Source organism: Nicotiana tabacum, chromosome 6 (assembly GCF_000715075.1).
Source record: "Nicotiana tabacum cultivar K326 chromosome 6, ASM71507v2, whole genome shotgun sequence".
Lineage (NCBI taxonomy): Eukaryota > Viridiplantae > Streptophyta > Magnoliopsida > Solanales > Solanaceae > Nicotiana > Nicotiana tabacum.
In genome coordinates this window covers 170,237,909-170,261,891 of record NC_134085.1, presented here as the reverse complement: position 1 = coordinate 170,261,891, position 23,983 = coordinate 170,237,909, and the positions used below count along the sequence as shown (strand labels likewise).

At 40.7% G+C, this 23,983-nt stretch overlaps 3 protein-coding genes and 1 non-coding gene across 5 annotated transcripts; 1 reads left to right on the top strand and 3 right to left on the bottom strand.

The window, feature by feature from the left end:
* Window positions 1-372: 372 nt before the first annotated feature.
* LOC107771784 (U-box domain-containing protein 52-like) lies at window positions 373-3,145 on the bottom strand. The gene is made up of 4 exons (XM_016591230.2): window positions 2,803-3,145; window positions 1,512-1,630; window positions 1,296-1,414; window positions 373-1,192 (listed from the first exon to the last, which is right to left on the bottom strand). The coding sequence occupies exons 1-4, from the start codon at window positions 3,008-3,010 to the stop codon at window positions 982-984; spliced, it is 657 nt and encodes a 218-aa protein (XP_016446716.1). The 5' UTR covers window positions 3,011-3,145; the 3' UTR covers window positions 373-981.
* A 1,327-nt stretch (window positions 3,146-4,472) lies between these two features.
* LOC107771783 (ferric reduction oxidase 8, mitochondrial) lies at window positions 4,473-7,920 on the top strand. Of its 2 annotated transcripts, none has more exons than XM_016591229.2 (8): window positions 4,473-5,100; window positions 5,263-5,356; window positions 5,447-5,632; window positions 5,734-5,971; window positions 6,145-6,472; window positions 6,571-6,829; window positions 6,921-7,582; window positions 7,666-7,920. In XM_016591229.2, the coding sequence occupies exons 1-8, from the start codon at window positions 4,947-4,949 to the stop codon at window positions 7,845-7,847; spliced, it is 2,103 nt and encodes a 700-aa protein (XP_016446715.2). In that variant the 5' UTR covers window positions 4,473-4,946; the 3' UTR covers window positions 7,848-7,920. The 2 variants fall into 2 exon arrangements, with proteins under 2 accessions (XP_016446715.2, XP_016446714.2); XM_016591228.2 differs by having other exon boundaries at window positions 4,826-5,100; window positions 5,254-5,356.
* Window positions 7,921-8,144: 224 nt separating this feature from the next.
* Window positions 8,145-8,355, bottom strand: LOC142182436 (small nucleolar RNA U3). The gene has a single exon (XR_012711265.1). It is a non-coding gene; the product is annotated as a small nucleolar RNA U3 (small nucleolar RNA).
* Window positions 8,356-9,815: 1,460 nt separating this feature from the next.
* On the bottom strand, window positions 9,816-12,095 carry LOC107771782 (L-type lectin-domain containing receptor kinase S.1). The gene has a single exon (XM_016591227.2). It carries the CDS (start codon window positions 11,947-11,949, stop codon window positions 9,937-9,939), a length of 2,013 nt encoding a protein of 670 aa, XP_016446713.2. The 5' UTR covers window positions 11,950-12,095; the 3' UTR covers window positions 9,816-9,936.
* Between the last annotated feature and the right edge of the window lie 11,888 nt (window positions 12,096-23,983).

The window sequence follows — 23,983 nt, the reverse complement described above, 5'->3', positions numbered from 1 at the left end:
GCAGTCACGCTTCCGTGCGGGGGAGGTGAAGTGTCTCCCCCGGGTGTGATGTTTGGTATTTCATTCTCTTGATCTTCTCTGTTATCTTCGTTGATGGTGTCTAGGAGGTTGGTTGTGACGCCTACTATGGCTTTTTTCCTTGCATCTCCTTTCCCTGCCATTGTTGGTTTGTACCAAGCTCGGAAGAAGTGATTATCCCTTTCAGGAGTCTAGATGAAACTATAATCTTAGCTAAAGAAATCCCCACAGACGGCGTCAAATTGTTTGACCCAAAAGATATTGAAACATTTTTAATTAAATCAATTAAAGAAGATGAAGGGGTAAATCTCAGTCAAGTATAATAAATTCTAGAATGAGAGGCATAAGGGATGAACAAGGTATATAATGTTTATTGATCTCGTGGAACCGAATGATTAAGCGTCAAAAATGATAACCTAGAATGTAGAAAGATATTACAATGAGTGCTCTTCGTCAAAAATTCCCCCCTTCCACAAGGGTTTCTACTCACTATATATAAGGGACAATTCCCTCCCGAACCCTAAAAGACATGTCATACAGAATATTCGAAAGTATATTCCTATTGCCTCATGTTGGGCCTATACTACTGCAAAGATCGTGCGTCCTTTAACCGCTGTCGATCGTCACCGTCTTCAACGGCCACAAGACGTCGTGTCGTGAAGACCTCGTCTCGTGGCGTGCTCGACAGTAGCCGTGGTCGTCCAAATTTGGACCTATACAATACCTTCTTCAAATTGAAATGGAGGTAACACAACTTAACACCATAATCAAAGTTAGCAAAATGCAACTTGTGAAAAAAAAATTAAGTAGGTTATTTAGTAGTGGATATTTTGGAGTACTTTCTCTATGTTATCATTTTATGTACTAGACACTAGACATAACATCTAAATTAGAAAACTGAGAGTAACGCTATGCTATTAAACTTGTACAAAGGCCTACTTTCCTCATATTTCTTCCCACATTTCAATTAAACTTGCCAGAAAAGCACATGCATTCAAAGAAATTCCTGTCAGATTGTTTACTACGCACAAGAGAAGTAGGATTACTACTCCCTTTCACCTGCACCACATGCTCGTTCTTAATCTCTTTGCCTTCACTAACGACCTTAACTTGACAGAAATCTGGTGCATTCTTTTGAACATATTCTCCTACTCCATGTCCCTTCTTCACTCGTCTGAAACGAAAATAAACTCTTCAGTTCTTCAAATTCCAACTTATACATTTCAAATTGGACAAAAATATCAGATGTGAGTTAACGTAAAAGTATGTCTAATTACATGGTGGAAAGTGATCGCTTAGTTCCAATCACAAGGCTGGTAACGTTGACGACGGCGATTAGATCAAGTAATGTTTTGGCTGGTGATTTGCTCTCCACAAGTACAGTATCTACTGGTACCTGCATTGATTCCCAATTAATCCGTAAATGTCAACAAGAATCATCCTTTGATTTTGGCTAAATGGGAAATTTGCAGATAATGTTGAAATGCACCTACCTTGGCATCATTGCATAGGCGGATGTATTTTTCCAAGAGATTTTTCCTCCTGTTACTCTCTTGATTGATGTAGGCTTGCACCTGCTCTCTGCTCAATTGGCTTTTTGATAACTTCCCAACTTTCAAAGCAAAATTCAAATTGTTAACAAGTTGGCCAAAAAGTCCTTTTTTTTTTGTTGCTTTTTCCCCCTTTTTTTTTTTGCTTTTTGATTTTTCCTCATTAATATTTCACCCTTCTTGCTAAAGTTTGTTCAAAAACCACGGAAATTTTAGTTGGAATACAAATGACGCAATGTGCAAACAATTTCTTTATCTCAACTAGCCTCTTATTGACAAAAGACCAGATACATTGTGACATAACCTATAGTCTCGTCGTTAGCTACTACAAGATCAGAAGCACCATACTTTTGGTTTGGCTCACCTCGATAGAAATTAAACAAATATACTCCATCGGTTCACCTTTATTGGTTCATTATTGACTTTGCACACCTTTAAGAAATAATAAATAAAGTGCATAATTTACCATGATACCCATATTAATTAGTGTATAGACTTAATAGATTTGGAAAATGATTTGTAATAAATAATTAATGCTAAGGGCAAAACATGAAAAATAAATTATTTTTCTCTTGATATGCAAAAGTGGACAAGTAAAATTGAAAATCTATTTTTAAAATATTGGACAAGTAAAAGTGAACGGGAGGAGTATGGAATAATTTTGGGAATAGATATTAATACTCTATGATTGCCAGGCATCTTCATGTGATCAGGATGCCGCAATCAATAATCGTATGCAGAATTTTGCACAAATATTTTGACCTATTATCATAATCCGGCTTGTACATGGGTTTAAGTTTAGAGTTTTGAGACATTAATTATTACCTTAAATTGATTTTTTTTTTGTGTGTTATTTTTCAAGTGGCGTCACTCTAGTCACATAAGCAAGGAATTGAGCCAGAATATTAAATATCTTAATCATGTAACTAAAAAACTATTCGTATTCTCGGATTCCGAGAGTCTGCCGGAAATAACCTCTCTATCCTTTTCGGGGTAGGGGTAAGTTCCGAGAGTAGCGCAGGTATGTTGTTGCTTGATGTACTGATTATCCTAACTTAACATTCCCCTGATTTCTTCAATACATCATTCTGTAAAGCTGTAGTAAACTAGTAATCAAGGGAAAAAAGTAGTGAAGACACAGTATGAAAAAGTAACACAATTTTCCTATGTCTGCGCTACTGTTTTGGATGAAGCATCAAATTCACACTAAATTGACAAATGGAGTAACAATTACCTGGTGAAGGGATGTAGGTAATAGGAGGAAAAATATGGACAAGGCAAATGCGAATTCCTGGGGAGATGACATGATCAAGTGCCCATTGAAGAACATGCAAGTCATTTTTGCCAACAGCTACATAAACATCATTTGTTATTCCTCCACCATCTTTGTTACTTACTTCACTCTTGCTATCTTCTCCAATCTCTTCGATTTCCCAAGACATCTCTTTTCTAAATCTTGATGCTACTACTATTCAAGCAGTGAATTATACACCCCCATCTCTTCCGGTCCAAAAAGGGAAAAAAAATGGCTTAGTGGGGACTGGAGGTAAATATTATGGACTTAAAAAAAGGGAGAAAATATGGAAGAAGGAAATAAATATTAAATGCTTACGGAATTGGCCGATTATGAGGCAAACAAACAAAGGTCGTCGCTATCGAAGACACAAAGTAAGGAAAAAGGTTTTGATTCTTTCTTTTGTCAACATTTGCAGGCTTTTGAATATGTCACATTCTATGTACGAACTGTGCCTTTTATATAAAAAGAAAATTTGCTTTTCTATTTCTCTAGTGTAACATGCTTCTCCTTGCTATTTTCTCTTTGGACCGACCTTAGACAGCGATTTAAGAGGCAATGGAAACGTCTAGTTTGTCTTGAATTGGAATTTAAGCTTTTTGCACGAGGTAAAGTGTTTTTGGACCATATCATGATGTGCTAAAAATGCAAACCAATGGCTAGTACTTACCGTCGATTGATTTTCCTTCCAATATGCCATATATCTTTTTCCCGTAAGATTCAGGAAAATATAATAGCATAGGCTTGTGAAAATCCACTAAAAATCATACTCCAATTTGTTATTATATATTCGTTCTTCGGACTATTAATTTGGTCACGTCTTGACGAGTAGACAGTTTAAAATCGTTAATATCTTGTGATAACCAGTACTACTGAAATTATTCGGAGGGGCTTTAGCCTTTAAGCTTAATTCATGTCTATGCTTGATTTGGCATCAACTACTAGTATTGATGAAATAATACAAAAACATCAGATAATATAGCTGATACTAGAGGTTTAATTAGCAAACTAATAAAATAAGACTTTTTTTTCCTTTGATCAGGTAAAAGTTTAAATTTCATTACTACATAGCACCAAGAAGGTGCTTAAACTGTATAATAAAAGTAATCACCAGTGTAGTACATTTCCAAATGCTGTGTTTCATCAACCACCTGGCGTATGCTCAGTAGCTATTGTTCATCTGTTTCCAAATGCTATTATTAATCTAAGTTTCCACTTAAGCTTTCTGTTCTAGCAGTTTTAGATATGCAGGGAGACATATTTTGGTGCGAATGTCACACTCACAGATTTTCATAATCAACTAATCGAGCTCATATTAGTAAACCATAGTTTTTGGGGTAATCTAATTACCAACCACATTGTAGGACCATCTCAAAAAATATTTGTGCTAGCACAACTAGAAGCAAAAATCAGTAATTCACTGTGCTGTCTTGTTAGCAAGAGCTCTACCAGTTCCTCACTTTATGTAATGGGTCTGGTTCCCTGGATGAACAAATTATAGTCAACCAGTTAGAGTAGAGGGCTATCTTTTTGGATCTCTTTCATCTACATGCGGACAAAGGTCAGACAACATAGTCTGTAGCAATAGTGGAGTGGACCATGTATCCACTACTGCAAATTGGTTCATCTGTTGTAATGAATAGATATGCTGATAATAGCATCCACTCAGCAAGCAAAGAAGAAGAAGGAGATATATTCCCATTTTGAAAGCCATCACAAATGTCATAAGTTGATGGCATCATTATCCATCACCATCAATCTCACTTAAAACAGGTCTAACTTGTTATTATATGAGAATTGATTCCAAAATTGATGGATGGTGCAGAGCGCACAATAATTTCTGGGAGCAACAGATGCCACTGTTAATATAGGGTAACACTTTAACAGTTTGTAAAGTCGAAATATTTTCAAGCTAATATTTGTGTAGGAGTTCTATTGTGTAAGGGGGTTAAGTGTATAATCTTGAAGTACAAGGGATGTATTTTGCATTTGACTCATATTGGAAGGGTGTTCAGAATAATTTACCAGACTATATATATAGAAACTCGTTACATTCCATGTATAGAGTCAGCTCTTCTTGAAAGATGACTAAAATTCCCTCTTTCCTCCTTAAATTGCTACTTGTCTTGATATTTGCTGGATGGGTATCACTTTGGCTTCTCAAGCCCACGCAACTATGGACTAAAACTTGGAAAATTGCAGAAGCAAAGGCATCAACCTCATTCTTAACCCAAACTGGTGAGGTTCTGAATTCCTAACTCAAATTATTTTAGATGTATAGGTTTAACTTCAAACTCATCATTTACCTGTACAAGAAATGCTAATGTAATGTCCTGTTCAATGTTAATCCCCTCCAAAATAGTGAATGTTTTTTTTTTTTTTCCTTTTGAGGTCCTACAGGTCTTAATTTTGCTGTCTACACCTTCCCTGTTATTGCTATAGCTATAGTAGGTTTTATGTACTTGGAACTGAAACAAAAGGAACCAACCAGCAGGTATGCTTTTTACCTGCAGTATATATATAAGCATACTAATGTTGAATATAGGCCACTTTCATGCAAACATGTGCTGAATTTGGTTGACAGGAAAGGAAGATCTTCACTATCTGTTCTCTCCAATCCACTAGTTGTGAGTAGGTATATAGGAATGCTGTCTGGGTTTGAAATCCTTGCTGTATCTCTATTCGTCATCTTTCTAGCATGGACATTCTATTCGCGTATCTCCAGTGACTTCAAGAAGATGATACCAATTAAATCATTTACTTTGCCCGTGTAAGTATATTCCTATATTTCCATGCAAATATGATAGCATCATTTGCAACAAAAGTATCAGAGTACTCTCTGATAATATTTTCCAACTCGGCTGTTTCCAGATGGCAATACAGAATCTTTAGAGTCGCAACAAGGTGTGGTTTATTAGCAGAAGCCTGCCTAGCTCTTCTTCTTCTTCCCATCTTGAGGGGGATGTCAATATTTCGATTAATTGGCATCCAATTTGAAGCTTCCGTGAGATACCACATTTGGCTTGGGACAGCAATGATATTATTTGCCACTTTACATGGTGGAGGTACTTTTCTAATCTGGGGTATGAAACATCGCATTGGAGATGAGGTAACCTCATGTAATCATTTGAACATTACTTCCTTTTTCAATTTAGTTTGAAACATCGCATTGGAGATGAGGTAACCTCATGTAATCATTTGAACATTACTTCCTTTTTCAATTTAGTTTGAACATATCTATCTATGCTTTGTTACTAAGTCCTTTTTTGTGGAAAATTATAGATGTGGAAATGGCAAAAGGTAGGGCGTATTTACCTTGCTGGGGAGATCAGTCTTGTTACAGGATTGGTCATCTGGATCACGTCACTTCCACAGATCAGAAGGAAACGATTCGAGATCTTCTATTATACACATCATTTGTACATAGTGTTCATACTATTTTTCCTGCTTCACGCTGGAGATCGCCACTTTTACATGGTTTTCCCTGGCATTTTTTTGTTTTGCCTTGACAAGATACTCCGAATAATTCAATCGAGGCCAGAAACGTATATTCTTTCTGCTCGAATCTTCCCTTCCAAAGCCATAGAGTTGACACTGCCAAAAGATCCAAGTACAAAATCAGTAATCTCTCTCCAATTTAAATGCGAATATGCTTTCTTAATTCATGACTGGGCCTAAATAATCAACCTACTCAACACACTATTTCAGGGTTGAAGTATACACCAACAAGCGTGATTTATGTCAAGATCCCGAATATTTCAAATTTTCAATGGCATCCCTTTAGCATAACTTCTAGCTCCAAAGTTGATAAAGACACTATCTCTATTTTGATCAAAGCTGAGGGACGGTGGACCCGCACTCTCTATAATATGCTACATTCAAAGACTGACGCAGAAGCTGATGGAATGAGATTTTTTCACGTAGCAACAGAAGGCCCTTATGGACCTTCATCAATGGACTTTCTGAGGTGAAGGAAATGATGTTATTTCATGTTTGATTTTAGACCAAGTTATCAATCATATTTCCCCATATATAATAAGTTGTTGAATCTTCTGCAGATATGATAGTCTACTTCTAGTTGCAGGTGGAATTGGGGTTACACCATTCTTCAGCATTCTGCAAGAAATTGCCTCAGCAAGAAGTAACAAAAATGTATTACCTGTAAAAGTACAGCTTGTCTACACCATAAAAGATTCCCAAAGCATCTGCTTGTTAGACCCAGTCCTACCGCAGGTTTTTGATGAAGAACAAAGTTATCTACAACTTAAAGTGTTTGTCACGCGGGAACACCAAGCCAACAAATCCCTACGTGAAGTGCTAGATGAGGTCTCTAAAATACAAACCATTCATCTCGCCAACAAGCGTTCTGGTTATGCAGTATATGGACTTGAGAACTTGCGATGGATGGCCGTCCTCCTTCTGTTGGCGTCTATCATTTTTCTAGCATTCCTTAGCATCTTCAACCATATTATTATCAGGCCTAATAAGAAGTCATCTGAACAGAAAACTGCCTCCTCAATAGTGGACGTTCTTCTCATATGCTCGTTTGCATTAGCACTAATATCTAGCACCTTAGTGGCTACCTTATGGAGATGGAAGAGGCTAAGTGAAGAAATTCCACCATTTTCTGAAACAGAAAGAAAACCAATGAAACCAACAGAAGCAAATAAAGGTTTTGATCAACATGAAATCCATTTTGGAGCAAGGCCAAACTTTAAAGGTATGTCCCAAATACATCCATGTCCTTGTTTTAACATTTAACTTCCAATCTATTGGCGTTCTAACATGTTGACAATTGAACAGACATATTTTCCCAGTTTGCTAATGAATCCAAGGGATCCAATATCGGTGTCTTCGTTTGTGGGCCTGAGACAATGAAAGAGTCCGCAGCTACAACTTGCCATCAATACTCTCAGACTTTCCAAAGCAGAGGGCAAGAACAAAAGCCATCTTTCAGCTTTCACCCGTTAAATTTCACTCTCTAATAGTCTTTGTGAACAATGGTCGAACACATTGTCTACAAATGAACTAAATAAAGTCTTTGGCCTTGACAATCAAGTATCAACAAAGTATAGTACAGGTTTCAGTTTCCTATTACTGAATGTTCCAAGGGATATCCCATCTAGTGACACATGTTGCATCTGGTGTAGCCATATATGATAAAATAAAATATACCTAAAACAAACTGAAGAGTTTGGTACTAAAATTTTAGGTAAACGAAGATGGCAAAGAATTAGGTTGTGCCCGACATGAATTGTAAAAAGCAAAAATAAAAAAGATTGAGTCTGTCAGAGAGCCAAGAGACCACCCCAGACCTACGAGAGGCCTGAGAACGATCCTCTACTGCGCAGAAGCCCAAGGCAACCAAAGCTGTTACTCACGCTCTAGTCTCATGGCCACACTTCATCAACCAGACTTGGTTTTCTGTCTCCTTAGAACTCAAGGATACAGTGGTACGAGCCTATAGAACAGATCCTGTTCAAGTAAGGTCGTGCCCAAGAGATGCAGTAGACGGCATTTTAAATGCTTAGTTTGGAACTTCAATTAGCGATGTGGTACAAAGAGAGATGGGCTTCACTCGCTTATAACGGACGGTGTCTTTAACTAGCAAAACAAAGGGGATCTGCTCAGATTTTCCTATCAGGTAACTCATAAACTGAATTGAAGAAAAAGTTTACTTTGTCGTTCTTGGTTTTTATGGAATATAATTGCTGCACAGGAGCATTAACTTTAATTAGAATCAATCCAAAAGTTAGGCTCCATGATATTTCTTATTATTACACCGTTTTTGTTTTACGTCACCATTTCAAATGTCTCGTCTCAAACCAAAACCCACCACCTCTCCCCCAAGATTTAATAGGTGTTTGGAAGTTTTTTTTCCTTCATATATGTCTTTGTTTGTAGAATTAATTTAGTTTTTGGGAATCACCAGCCATTTTTAGCAGAAAATGTGCCAAAGAAGTAATAAAAAGGAGAGATGAAAGATTTCAGTTAAGAAGAGGGTAAGCAGAAATTCGAGGTATCAGAAAAAAAAAAGATATATCTGCAAGACTCTCCCGAGCAAAAGATGAAGAAGTGTGCCAATCGAATGATAAACTCCACCTATTTATAAGAGACATAAATCCCTCGAGCACGAAATCCAAAAGTCACCTATCGAATCTGATAGGGCACGAAATGTTTCGGTTCCCCAAGAACGTGTGTCATAATGGTGATAACCACGAACCAACGCTTCAATACCAAACAATGTTTCGGTTCTGAAACCGCCGCAACGGTTCATGAGGATCGAAAAAACGCCGCCACTCCGTAAAAAATCCACAAAATGTGACTAAGGAACGGAAAGTCGTGGGTCAGATTTCTCTTGAAGTCGTAACGAACATGATCCGTCTGCCGAGTCCGACATAGGACGACCCCGACAGACGGGGGGACTAACTGTATTGGTCAAAATTTGACCATCACGATCAAGTCAACCGACACCCCGTCTCAGTAACTGGGCAGTGAAGGTCAACGGAGCCCACTCCATTTCTCCTCCATGACATCCGACGAATCGGTAAGAGTGACGCCTAAAATCATGGCCAAGACACATCAGTGGCAAGAAGACGTCGAGTCAAGCAAAGGGCAAGGATACCCTGACTATATATAGCCAGGGAAAGCTCTCAACTGGGGGGCTGAGGCTGCTCCAATTTCTAAAAAAGGAAGACAAAAAGCTCCCTTCTTGTATTCTAGAAAAGAAGAGGAAATGACCTCGAAGAAAAGATGTAAATCTACTTCCTCATCGATCGATGAGGAAGACAAGACAATATCGAATCTTAATAAGATCAATCATATCTCTTTCATCCCATGTGCAATCGTTGTTGTTAACATTTCGATCTGGAATTAATTATGTTTGACTAAGATTTACCCCTTCATCTTTGATTGATTTGTTCGAAAAGATTTTAATAAGTCAAACACATAACTATTTACAACTAATGCAAAGTTTAGAGTTCCATAGCTTGTACAAAGAATACAAAAAATCAATCCTTAACCGAGAATACCGACAATTTCTACAACAAAGGAAACAAAAATGCAATACAATATCTACACAACCGATAGTAGTTCCGATTCTTGTGACAAGTATTTATCTCCTTCCTCACTTGCACTACTGCTTCTATCTTTCATGCTGCTGACAGTAGGTGTTAATTCAGCTAGCAATTTATTTTGTGTTGCCTCCACATTCTCACCTAGCAATACAGCAACCACCTCTCTCATAGTAGGTCGTCGGAGAGGATCCGGGTGACAACAAGTTAGGCCTAGTTTCAACATAGCTTCCATTTCGTCCTCCGAATACTGCCCCCTAATCCTATCATCTGCTGCCTCACACAATCTCCCTTCCCTGTACTTTTGTCTAACCCAATCAATCAACACTTCCTCTTCCTCTACCATAAACCCTGTGTCAATCGGCCTTCGCCCACACGCCACCTCCAACACCACCACCCCAAAACTATAAACATCACTAGCTGCAGTTGGTGTAGCCCTTGTCACCACTTCAGGTGCCAAGTACCCTAATGTACCTACTACCCTAGTAGTATTAGGGACACCACCGTGAGTGTATAACTTTGCTAGCCCAAAATCACCCAATCTCCCTCTCATTTCACTATCTAACAAAACATTGCTAGATTTAATATCCCTATGTACAACCACTTGTTCCCAACCATGATGTAAATAGTTCAAACCCTCAGCAACATCAGCTAGGACCCTCCTCCTGTCTACCCAATTCATAACCTTCTCTGGCTTATCAAATATCCATTTATTCAGACTTCCATTAGGCATGTAATCATACACAATCATAAGTTCATTTCCCTTCCTACACCACCCTCTCATTTGTACTAAATTCTTGTGTTGAAGCCTTCCGATAGTCGATATCTCAGCCATGAATTCCCTTATTCCTTGTCTTGAGTCATGGTTCACACATTTCACCGCCACTTCTGTGTTATTAGATAGTGTTCCTTTGTATACTTTACCAAATCCACCAGCCCCAAGTAGCTCATCTTTAGAAAAACCTTTTGTAGCTTGGTTAAGCTCTTCATATGAAAATCTATGAGGCCAATACTCGAGTTCCCAATCTTCAATTACATCCTCTTCCTCCTTACCCCTCCTCTTCCACCAAAACCAATAAAATACACACAAACAACCTAACACAGCAGCAACACAACCAACTACAATCCCAGCAATAGCACCGGGAGATAACGAAGACGTCGAATTTTCCAGCTGAAAAACAGGCAAATTCGTAGTATTAATATCCCGTGCAACTCCAGAATCACTAAAACTCCAAGCTAAAACTCTTTGTGCCTCAATCCATTGAGTCTTGGAAGCAGAGAACCCAACAAACATATCAGCAGACGTGTAATTTGCAATTCTGGGGTTTTTATAACTTAGCATAGTCTTAACAGGCCGTGACATACCAGCTGGAGCTATAGTAACATTAATCTCGAATTCAGGCCCATTGAACTCGATCCAAACATGAATATTTTGTCCACTTCGCATATTTAGAGGCACGAAAGAATCACTACCATTACCAGAAGAATTATAATATCCAGCCGTTTGAGTAACGACAGATTCGATGCTGTTAAGATCAATTCCGACATGGTTTCTATCCGGATCATTGAATTCCGGGTTACGACCCGTATCAAACTCGACGGCGAGAAGTGGAGCCACGGTATGAACGGTGGCGTTAGTGAAAAGTCCAAAGTATTGACTGGAGAGAGCGTTGGGTGGGGAAGTTGAAGCTGAAAGAACAAAAGCAAGACCGAAACCGGGACTAGAGGGATCATCGGGGAGAATAGAGAAGATGAATTGGGTAGAGAAAGAGGAGGAAATGGAAGTAGAATTGGAAGTGGATTTGATAGGAATTGGAGATGGGTAAAAAGCACGGCCACGGGAAAATTGGTTGGAGTCGTTGGTGAGGCGGATCACTGGCGGCTCAAGGCGAGCATCGTCGATGAGGTTTAGGACTGGGGTGGAGTTGGTAGTGAAGGAATTGAAGAGAAAATCGAGAGCAGAAATAGATGGGAAAATTGTAAGATTGATGAGAATGAATAGTATAGGTAGCATATTTTTGGGATTTTTGCATTAGAAAAGAAGAGAATTGTGGGAAGGAAAGTGGGAATTGTGTTAATGACATAGTCCTTTGAAGGGAAGAGACTATTGGTGTTTCTGTGAAAATGATGAAGATGACTAAGCTCAAACATCCTTTGACTATGTCTAATTATCAAAATCAAATAAACAAATATATTAGTAAAAGATTAGCAACTACCACATTAACCTTTTGCACAGCTCCATCCACAAAAGAACACCTACAAGAAGAAAAAGTCTCATATAACAATTTTGTAGTAAACTTCATATTTACTTACTGCTAGTTTCTTCTTAAGTATAAGAGAGTTTCATGTTTGCATAAACTTCGGTATTTACTATATAATGTTTGATTTCGTTATAAATTTATGCATAATTAATATATTCTCCTCTAATCAATGTAACGTCCTAGCATAACTTATACGAGAGTGTCCATGTTTTATAATACAACAACAATAACAAAAAATTCAGTGAAATCTTACAAGTGGGGTTTACGGAGGGTAAAGCGTACATCGACCTTACTCCTACATTATGACAGTAGAGATGCTGTTTTCGAAAGACACTCGGCTCAAAAAAAGTGAAAATGAAACAATAAACAAACATTAGCAATAATAAGGTATTTAGACATCAGGGCAGCCCTTCCATAAAGCAAGTAAAACAACTGCTTTAGGCCCCACATTTGTGGGGGGAGGCATTTTTTATTACGTTTGATAGGCTATTTATAAGTTTTAAAAAAATTCGGTGAAATGAAAATGTTTGATTTCTTTCTTTAACAAGTATAGAAAAGAATGATTTGCAACTGCTATGATTTCTGAAAAGAAAATTGCACTTGAAATAAATATCTAATCCGAATTTCGTAAGAAGCGTGTGATATATAGGAAATAACAATTTGATGCGAATGTTGATAATAAAATATCAAAAATTTTCCAAGGGTCCTTTGAAGTTGATTACTTTATACATAGTAGACAAAGGTATTTTTTTCACTTCAAAATATTTGAACAATTCGAAGCATATGAAAATATTTTTGGTTTTTTATTTAGCGGTAAAAATTAAGATTACTACATAATAAAAATTTAAAAAATATTGCCTTAATCTTGAATGTTCCTTAAAGCATAATAATCAATTCGATATTGATGGTTTAAATTTATTTTCAGAATTAAAAGTATTAAGGAAAATAGTGGAATTAGAAGATTGCAGTTTAATTGATACACTCGGTCAAATAAGAAGGTTCGATTATTTTTTCAATGCCTATATTTTTTATGGAATAATGTTAATAACTCTTGTTACTGTCGCTTCAGCGTAAAGAAGTTTTCAAAATTAAAATTGATAAAATCTTACTTAAGATCATCAATGTCTCAAGAAAGGTTAAATAGATTAGCTATATTGTCAATTAAAAAAGACTTATTAGGAGTTACAGATTATAAGAAAATTATATATTAATAACTTCGTATCTCAGAAACACAAAAAAATAGATTTTAAATAAATAAAGAAATAATTTTTTTTTTAAAAAAGTTAAGGCCCCTCGTAAAGTTTGGTTTTAGGCCACAAAACTTATTGGTCCGCCCCTATTAGACAACGACGCAAATGAAAATTCGTGTAATAACTTAAATCTGAGAATACAACACTATAAGAATAGAGTCCTATCTTGCTGGAAATAGCTGACCATGTTTTATATCAGATGAAATGTGAGATAAGAATACATATGTTAAAAATACCTGAATAACAGTATCTAAACATAACAATATTTTAAAAATAGACAATTCCTATATATCTTATTATTCATCGCATAACCTTCTTCTGTATAATAATAACTTTCTCTATTATTATTTACTGTATAAGCAATTCCTATATTATAATCTCCATAAAATTAGACAGAATATCAGACTACCCATAGTCTAGTAACAAGAACGGTTAGCTGTCATGCACCGTTGCTTCACAAAATAATTAGTGATCAATGTATAGGTCCTAATTTGGACGACCACGATCACTAACGAGTACGGCGAGGGACGAGGCCCTTACGACGCAGCGTCCTTTGGTCATTGTAAAGGGTGACGACTGACAACGATTAGTAAATGCACAATATTTGTAGTAGTGTAGGCGTAGTAGGAGACAGTAGGAATATGCTTTTCGAATATTGTTTATGTTATACTTTTTAAGGGTTCAAGAGGGGATTGTCCCTTATAAATAGAGAGAGAAGACTTTGTAAAAGGGGATCGAAAAGTGAATACAAAAAAGACAACTTTTGCTTATTACAGTTTTGGAATCCACACATCATTTTTTAATCTTGGCTAATAGCATCCATTGCAACATTTCTCTACATACAAAGTTATCATATTTACGCTTAATCATTTGGTTTCGACATATTAAGAAGCATTATTCACCTTGTTTATCCCTTGCATCTTTTAATCTAGATTTTATTATGCTTGGCTGAGATTTACCTCTTCATCTTCATTAAGTGATTTAATCAAAAAGGTTTCGATATCTTTTGGTCAAACAATTTGGCGCCATCTGTGAGGATTTCTTTAGCTAAGATTTTAGTCTCATCTAGACCCTTGAGAGGGATAATCGCCTCTTCCTAGCTCTGCGCAAATTAACAATGTCAGGGAAAGGAGATGCAAGTCAAAAAACAATAGTAGGCGTCACAACCGACCTCATGAACACCATCAAAGAAGACAGCAGGGAAGATAACAAAAATGAGACACCAAACACCTCACCCGGGGGAGACGCTTCACCTCCTCCGCACGAGAGCGTGACTGCTTCGCGCGAAAGGGAAGCATCCATATCTGCAACAGGAGAGGCACCATCAACAGTAAGAAGATTGCTGGAAGAATGGCTAACAAGTACTCTGAACACCATACTTGATAAACCCGCCCAAAGGGATAACATGAATGTTGCACATGCAGATGTTACGATAAACGCTGATGAGCAAGATGCTCCCATACAGGTAACACTCAAGTCGTTAATTACGCAGGTAATAATACGCTTGCAGCCGTTTTAAAGAAAATGGAGGAGATGGGAAATGAGACTAAGGCATTAAGTGACCAAATGACGGAACACTAAGAGAGGGTTGACAAAATACCAGGCACCCCAAAGTTGTTGCCAAAACGCGACGTTAGTCGATTCATCGAGCAACCATACAGTGAAGAAGCGGCCCCCTACGCCATTCCAAAGACCTTCAAAATGCCGCCCTACCTAAAGATATATGATGGTACTACCAATCCAGAAGATCATATCATCCACTACGTCATAGTCATAAAAGGTAACTATCTTTCAAAAGAGCAGGTACCATCGGTGCTATTGAAAACATTCGACGAAACCCTAATAGGGGGAGCCTTGACATGGTACTCTCAACTATCGGCACACTCGAAAGTAACGTTCGAGGAAATGGCAGACAAATTTGTTATCGCCCATGCAGGGGCCAAAAAGGCAGAAACTAGGGTAAACGATATATTTGTCGTAAGATAGATGCACGGCAAGAGACTCAGGGACTTCTTAGCTCGGTTCAACAGGGTGAGAATGAGCTTGCCGAATGTGTTAGAGGGAATGGCAGTAGCAGCCTTCCAGAACGGACTAAACAGGAATGGGTCGAGAGCGACCAGAAAATTGCTAAACAGGCTCATGAAATACCCTCCAACTACTTGGGAAAAAATCCATAACGCCTACTACACCGAGGTACGAGCCGACAAGGACAACCTCAACGGTCCGACCTAACGGTTGACGTCATTTCAAACTGAAGCAAGGAAAGATCATTACAACGTCGGTTGAAAAGATCAGTCGGGGGCCCGTCTCGGTCGAGAAAGGCATCAGCCTTACGTCAGGACGTCTGCTCCGCCTCCACCGTGGCACACGGATGCTCCTTCTCAACATACAACACCATATTGACATAAGAAAGGTATGCCTCCACTCCTATCTGCTCACAATTTTTGTGTTTCTCTTTCAGAAATAGTGTACGCACTAGAGAAACTCGGTACAAAGGTGCAATGGCTGCAAAAGATGAGGTCAAACCCCAGCACTCGGAAGTCGAACGCTTTCTGCGAATTTCACCAAGAAAGGGGTCACAAAACTGAAGATTGCATAGTACTGCGACAGGAGGTAGTGCGAATACTAAACCAGGGACACCTGAAAGAGTTGTTGAGCGATCGAGGATGGGCTAACTTCGCCCGCGAACGCAAACATCCCCAAGGACCTCCAAAACCGCCTTCTGCCGCTCGCACTATTCAGATGATCATCGGCGGGGGCGATGGCGCAGCAATCAATCATGTCAAATTCACCACCACACATAAACTCAAACGATCATACACCCATGAAAGGTATGATGACCTCGAATACAGTATCATATTCGATAAGTCAGATGCCGACGGTTTGTCTTTCCCTCACTATGATGCTTTTGTTATCACTTTACATATTGCAGATACTGATGTAAAAAGAATAATGGTAGATGACGGGAGCGGCGCGTGTATTATCTATCCTCGAGTCCTTGTACAGATGAGACTCGAAGATAAAATAATACTGCGCTGCATAACGCTAACAAGTTTTAGTAATGCAGTCGAACGAACTTCTGTAGAGATAGTGCTACCCATTCTAGCCGGAGGAGTCACCCTGGAAACGACGTTTCACGTCATGAACCAAGAAACAGCCTACAACGCCATCATAGGTCGCCCGTGGATACATGCCATGCGAGCGGTCCCTTCCAGTCTCTATCAAGTGATCAAGTTTCCTACCCCATGGGGAGTATTCAGCATTCGCGGCGAGCACCGCACCGCACAAGAATGTTATTGCATCGCCCAAGATTGCACCCACACCCAACAACTCAAAGGGGCAGATGCGAAAACATAGCAATCAGCAATGTTGGGAGCCAAACTTGACGTATGGACTGACGTTATCAAGGACCCTGACATCGTGGAAGCTTCCAAGTCAACGATAGAAAATCTTGATCCCGTCATACTAGGTGGCAACGACAGCACAAAAAAGGCTTATATCGGGCACAACCTCTCGGAACCAAGTAAGTTTCATAAATTCTTGACTAACCATGCTGATTTGTTTGCCTTCTCCCATGCAGATATGCCAGGTATCCCAAAGAATATCTCCACACACAAGCTAAATATCAACCCCCCTATACCCGCCAGTACGACAAATTAGAAGGAAGTTCAATGTCGCGATCAATGAAGCCGTCAGCGAAGAAGTCAATAAGCTGCTCGCAAATGGCTCCGTCCGAGAGTCAAAATACCCTTAGTGGGTCGCCAATGTGGTCATGGTGAAAAAGAAAAATGGAAAGTGGCAGATGTGTGTAGATTTCACGGACCTAAACAAAGCATGCCCAAAAGATTCCTTTCTACTTCCACACATCGACCAACTCATCGATACAACAACAAGACACGAGTTGCTAAGCTTCTTAGATGCCTACTCGGGTTACAACCAGATCCTCATGGAAGAAGAAAACCAGGAGAAAACTACTTTCATCACTCACTAAGGAACATACTGCTATAAGGTCATGTCGTTCGGACAAAAGAATATAGGGGCGACGTATCAGAGATTGGTCACCAAGATGTTCAAAAACCAACTCGATAAAACAATGGAAGCCTACATTGACGACATGCTGGTTAAGTCGAAAAGGAAAGAATATCATATCGATCATCTGAAGGAAGCCTTCGACATATAAGACGGTACGACATGAAACTGAACCCCGAAAAATGCACCTTCGGCATAACCTCGGGTAAGTCCCTCGGTTTCCTGGTATCATAAAGAGTCATCAAGGTCAATCCAGAACAGATTAAGGCCATCAAAGGAATACCCGAAACATTGACCAGCGAAAAATAGGTACAAAAACTAACAGGACGGATATCCGCCTTGTCGAGGTTCATCTCACGGTCATCGGATAGATGCCATAAATTCTTTAATGTATTAAGGAAAGACAATGGACTTTAGTGGAATTCAGAATGTCTCGACGCCCTAAGGAAACTGAAAGCATATTTGTCCTCACCACCCTTACTCACCAGGGCAGATCCAGGCGAGTGAAGTAATTCGTAATCTATATGATGCCCTGAAATGACTAACAATGAGGCCGAGTATGAGGCCGTAATTGCAGGACTGAAATTGGCCCTTAAGTATGGCGCTCAGCGAGTCATCCTCCGCTGCAACTCTCAACTTGTTGTAAACCAAGCTACTGGGACTTTCCAGGTTAAGGAGCAGAGGTTGCAGAAATACCAGACCAAAATCCTAACGGATGAAGTAATTCGTAATCCATATGATGCCCTGAAATGACTAACAATGAGGCCGAGTATGAGGCCGTAATTGCAGGACTAAAATTGGCCCTCAAGTATGGTGCTCAGCGAGTCATCCTCCACTGCGACTCTCAACTTGTTGTAAACCAAGTTACTGGGACTTTCTAGATTAAGGAGCAGAGGTTGCAGAAATACCAAACCGAAATCCACAAGATGCTACCAGAATTCGACGAATGCCGACTCAACCAAATATGACGAGCACAAAAGATCGAAGCAGACAGTCTCGCCAAGCTGGCAACAACAACTAAAAATATCACCAAGGAGAACGTGGTCACCCTCCTCCACTCATCAATAGACCAAGTCGAGGTACATTCTATAAATTTAACTTGGGACTGGCATAATCGCCTCATATCATATCTGCAGGAGGGAACACTCCTACAAGATAAAAAAGAAGCCAAAAAGCTCTGAATACAAGCGGCCAGATACAGCCTCATAAACCACGACCTTTACAAAAGGACGTTCGACGACCCTTTAGCCAAATGCCTTGGACCAAATCAGACAAGGTGTGTGCTCGAATAGGTACACGAAGGCCACTGCGATGCCCATACAGGAAACCGTACCCTCGTTAGTGTCTTATTCGTGCAGGATACTACTGGTACTCTATGAAAAAGAGGCTGCAGATTATGTCAAGAAATGTAAGCAATACCAGAAATACACCCCTATGATACACCATACGGGGGAACTCCTGCATTCCGTCACTTCTCTATGGCCGTTTATAAAATGGGGGATGGATATCGTTGGACCCCTTCCAGCAGGGCGAGGTAAGATACGCTTTCTTTTGGTTTTAACTGACTACTTTTCCAAATGGGTGGAAGCAGGTGCGTTCGCTCAAATACGCGAACAAGAAGTCATCGCGTTCATCTGGAAAAACATCATATGCCACTTCGACATCCCCAAAGAAATCAGTTGCGACAACGGACCCCAGTTCATTGGGAAAAAGACGATTGAGTTCTTTGAAAAATGGCACGTCAAGCGGAGACTCTCCACGGCATATCACCCTGCCGGCAATGGTCAAGCAGAGTCCTCCAATAAAACAATATTGAACATATTAAAGAAAAAGCTCGAGGACGCTAAGGGTTATGGCCGGAACTGCTACCAGAGGTATTATGGGTCTACCGCACAATGCCGAAAACCAGCACAAGTGAGACGCCATAATCACTGGTCTACAGCACTGACGCAGTCATACCCGTTGAGGTCGGGGGACCTAGCCTGAGATACTCCAATGAGAGTGGACCAAACAACGACAAAAGCAGATTACATAACCTGGATGAGATCGAAGAACGATGGGATATGGCACACATAAGGATGGTGGCCCAAAAACAACAAGCAAGTACTATAACAAGAAGGCCAAAGTACGACCACTCAAAGTTAGGGACTACGTGCTAAAAGCCAAAACATAAGCGGTGAAAGACCCGCATGAAGGAAAATTGGGAACAAACTAGGACGTGCCATATAAAATCACAGCAGCAGCAAGCAAGGGAGCGTTCCAATTAGAAACAATAGAAGGAAAACTACTACAAAATAATTGGAATGTCGCCACCTCAAGTACTTCCACTTCTGAAAAGAGACACCGCCCAAGTCATACTCTTTTTCCCTCGCCCGAGTTTTGTCCCAATCGGGTTTTCTCGGGGAGGGTTTTAATGAGGCGACAAGGGGGACGTCTCGAGGTTCGAATTATTGTTCACTGCCCCACCTACTGATTACATCTCCAGGCCGAGCAATGAAGGGACTAGCTATAAAGAATCTCCATTATATGTACGAAATCGACATGTACCGCCATTGTACGAGCGAAGTTGACATATATCTCCGACATATGAATAAAATCACTCTATTATGTACACGAAATGAACACGCATCTCCAATGTATGAATAAAACCAGCATATACGACACTCCAGCAAATAAAATAGAATGCCACCCTCACGACGGGATACTACTTCGACACTAGCTCGAAAGTAAAATCCCCATGGCTAAGGCTATCGTCAAAGAAAAGAGTTTGACTTCATTCGAACTGCAACGGATACTACTTCAACACTTCGAAAGTAACATTCCCATGGTTAAGGACATCATCAAAGAAAAGAGTTCGACTTCATTCGAACCATGATGGGATACTACTTCGACACTAGTTCAAAGGTAACATCCCCATGGCTAAGGCCATCATCAAAGAAAAGAGTTCGACTTCATTTGAACCACGACAAAATACTACTTCAACACCAGCTCGAAAGTAACATCCCCATGGCTATGGCCAGTCAAACCACGACGGGATAGTACTTCGGCACCAGGCCGAAAGTATTATCCCAATGGCTAAGTCCATCATTGAAGAAAAGAGTTCGACTTCATTCAAACCATGACGGGATACTACTTCAACACCAGCTCGAAAGTAACATCCCAATGGCTAAGGCCATCGTTGAAGAAAAGAGTTCGACTTCACTCGAACCATGACGGTATACTACTTCGGCACCAGCTCGAAAGTAATATCCCTATGGCCAAGGTCGTTGCTAACTAAAAGAGTTCAACTAAACACACTACATAACGGGTTTAACATTTTAACAAAGATTCGAAGTAACATGACTGCGGCAAAAGTCATCGTCAAACAAACCGGAGAAAGGGAACAATAACTCAGAGGTACACAACCAAAACAATTTTCATTACAGCAAATATATTACAAATATTTGTTTTTACAAAGGGCTCAGGGATGCCCTCGCAAAAATGGCGAAGCAAAAGTAAATACAACCGAAAACTACGCCACATCATTCCCTGTGGCATACACCTCCTCGTACCAAGAATCGGAGGCAAGTTTGTCTGCATCACCAGAACTAGTATCATCCCCGCCAGGCGTGATGGGGTCATATCTGCATGCCTCACGAGCTGCATGGGCCTTGGCACGCACATCCTCAAGCTCCGTCTCGGACGCCCTCCCGTCAGCATAAAGAGCCTTGTACACATCGAGCCGGGCTTCAGCGTGAACCTACAACTCATACAAATGGCGAGGCATGTCAGGATCAACTGAAGTATGGGATGTAGAGGGCTGCAACTGATGTCGCACGTCCTCCATTTTCAAAGAAGCCACCTGCTCATTTAATGCGGACAATTCCGCCTTCAAACGTTGAATACGCTCCTCAAGTCCCGCTACTTTAAGCGCAGATGCCTCCGACTCCTTCGTCCGCTCCAATCTACAAACACAGAGGGCGTCTTCTAAAGCCGCTACCTTAGAGACGACCGTTGTCTTGTCCCTTTCGGCATGGGCCAATCTATCAACAAATGCGCTCAATTCACTCTTAAGGTCAACGACCTCCGCTTCCTTCGTGTTCAGTTTGGTGGTTAAATTGGCCACCTTTGCTTGGAGGTCGGCATTTTCAGTCATCACTCCCTTATTTAGCTCAAGCTCATCTTTCCTGACCTTAAGGGCCGCCTCAAGATCACTATAACGGGCAACGTCCTTCATAAGGTCCTCGTCTCACTCTTTCAATTCCTTAACCTTACGCGCTAACTGATCCTCCCTCTAATTAAGCCCATCGTAGAACAACTGAAAGTCGTGATCCTTAGTGAAAATATCGGCCATCGCACGATGCTTGGTACAGTATTCTTGATACTTAGAGGACATCTTCCCATAGAAGGTTGTCCTCCTCCTTTCCCGACGCTCATTCTCGATCTCCCATAATAAAGGTCTAATATGAAAAACCAAGTTAAAACAAAGAGATGGGCCAAGGACACTAAAACAGATCCAACGACGAAAAGAAAAGAGAGACACTTACCCGAAGAGCCATGCTGGAACGCTTCGTGACAACTCCACATCACTCATCGCTCTAAGTGCCTCGCTCTCAGGAGCAGTACATAAAGGGGCAAAAACGGACGCCACCTAATCACAGTTCGATAACAAGTCGTAGTCCCCAGGGAGGACTATATGTCGATCAGAACCCTCCATTCTAACCTCTACGTGAGTGTGACGCTCCAAAAACTCACGAACATCCCCTGGGTCGACGTTCGAACCCGAGCTGTCACCCTTGGCGCGTAAGCCCCCTCCGACAGTAGATGATGCACCACCCTCAGCGAAGCGCACATACCCCCCCTCTTTGGTAAACCCTTACTGTTTGGGGAGACCTCCCCGCCAAGATGGCATCGACCATAAACGCAGGCACTGGTGCTGTATATGACACACTCGTCCCACTCTTACCAGTATCAACGGCCATGCCTCTCCCGAGCTCTACCCTTCTCTTTTTTCTCAATGAAGATTCGTCCCTACTAGTGGACTCATCCATGAGGTGATAGATTGGTAAAGACGAGATCTCTTCCTTCACGGCCATATTCCGAGAGGAGTCTCTTACCTGTACCGGCTGAGCACAACCCTCTCGGACGGACTCCTCCAAAGTAAATTGCATTCCCGTGGAGGCGACGGCCTGCCGAAATGCAGGGACTGGGGCCCTCCGCCTAGAAGCTCCACGACCTGTCATCACAAAGAGTCGTATCAGTAGACAATGGCAAATAACCGAAGAGCGGTACAGAGGAAGACACTTACCGGATGAGACCTTCGGCACAAAACATTTCACAAAAGTAGGCTAGTCTCGAGTCTCCACTGTATAAAGCAACAAACGGGCTATCCAGTCCCTTATACCGGCGATGGTACGGGGTGGACGCCCCATAACTGCAAAAGAAGGCCGCAAATAAATACTAAGTTGGACAAAAAAAGATTAAATAAGTTACGACACCTACGATTCTCATTCCACCTCTCCGGAAATCTAGCGGAATCGTCAGTTCCGACCACCGCCCTTTGGTCCCACGGTGCCTCAGATGCACCATAGTACCCCTGTGAAAACTAGGAGAAAACAAGTGCAGGAGGTGGTGAACGGTAACTTCACATCCCGCAAACTCTGCTTATTTTGTTATCACCAAAAGTATTTTTTACGTGTACGGAGAAAGCTGTGCTGGGCAAACCTGATAAAATCGACAAAATTCTTCTGCTAACGGGAGAAGGGGGAAAGAATGACCAATAACAAAGGGGTATTCATAACAAGCACAATACCTCGGTATATGGACCTCCACGAAGTCCCTCCCCGCCGGAACCATCTCGACATGAGGGTGAATGTTGTATTTAGTGCGGAGGGCATCTATATGGGCCTTCTCAGTTTCAGAAACTACCGAAGCAGTAGTAGGAGCAGGTTCTTTAAGAAAGTCACTTCGAGACATGGGGTGTCTCGGTAGTAACTACGGTGGGAAAACTATCCCATTCCTCCACCATCATGTCCTCACTACCGGAAGGGAGCGTCATGGATAACGGGGTGGCATCAGAAATCCCCTCACGAGATCGATGTGTTCTAGGCATATCTATGGCGGAAGATGTGTTGATAAAACAGAAAAACCCAAGAACGGCGAACGGAGGAGAGAAAGCAAAGAAATCGCTAGATAAAAAGTTGAAGGTATGAGAAAGAATAACCAAAGAAGAAATGGCCAAGAGTTTTTGAAAAAACAAACCCCCCACCTATTTATAGGGTTAGGTAGCATTAGAATCGAAGCGGAAGGCTGCCAATGGCACCAAAATCGAAGCGACAAACCATCAGTCTCTGTCTCGGAAATGGGCTAATAATGACGCATGTGGAAGTGACGTCATTTCCCAATAAGACACACCACCCAGGATATCGTGAAGCACGCTACCCTTCTGTTGTTGGCCAAACCATTAAGATTTGTAAGCCAAATTTCTCCGCAGGTATGGACGATGTCCGCTTATCGAGGACGCACCAAG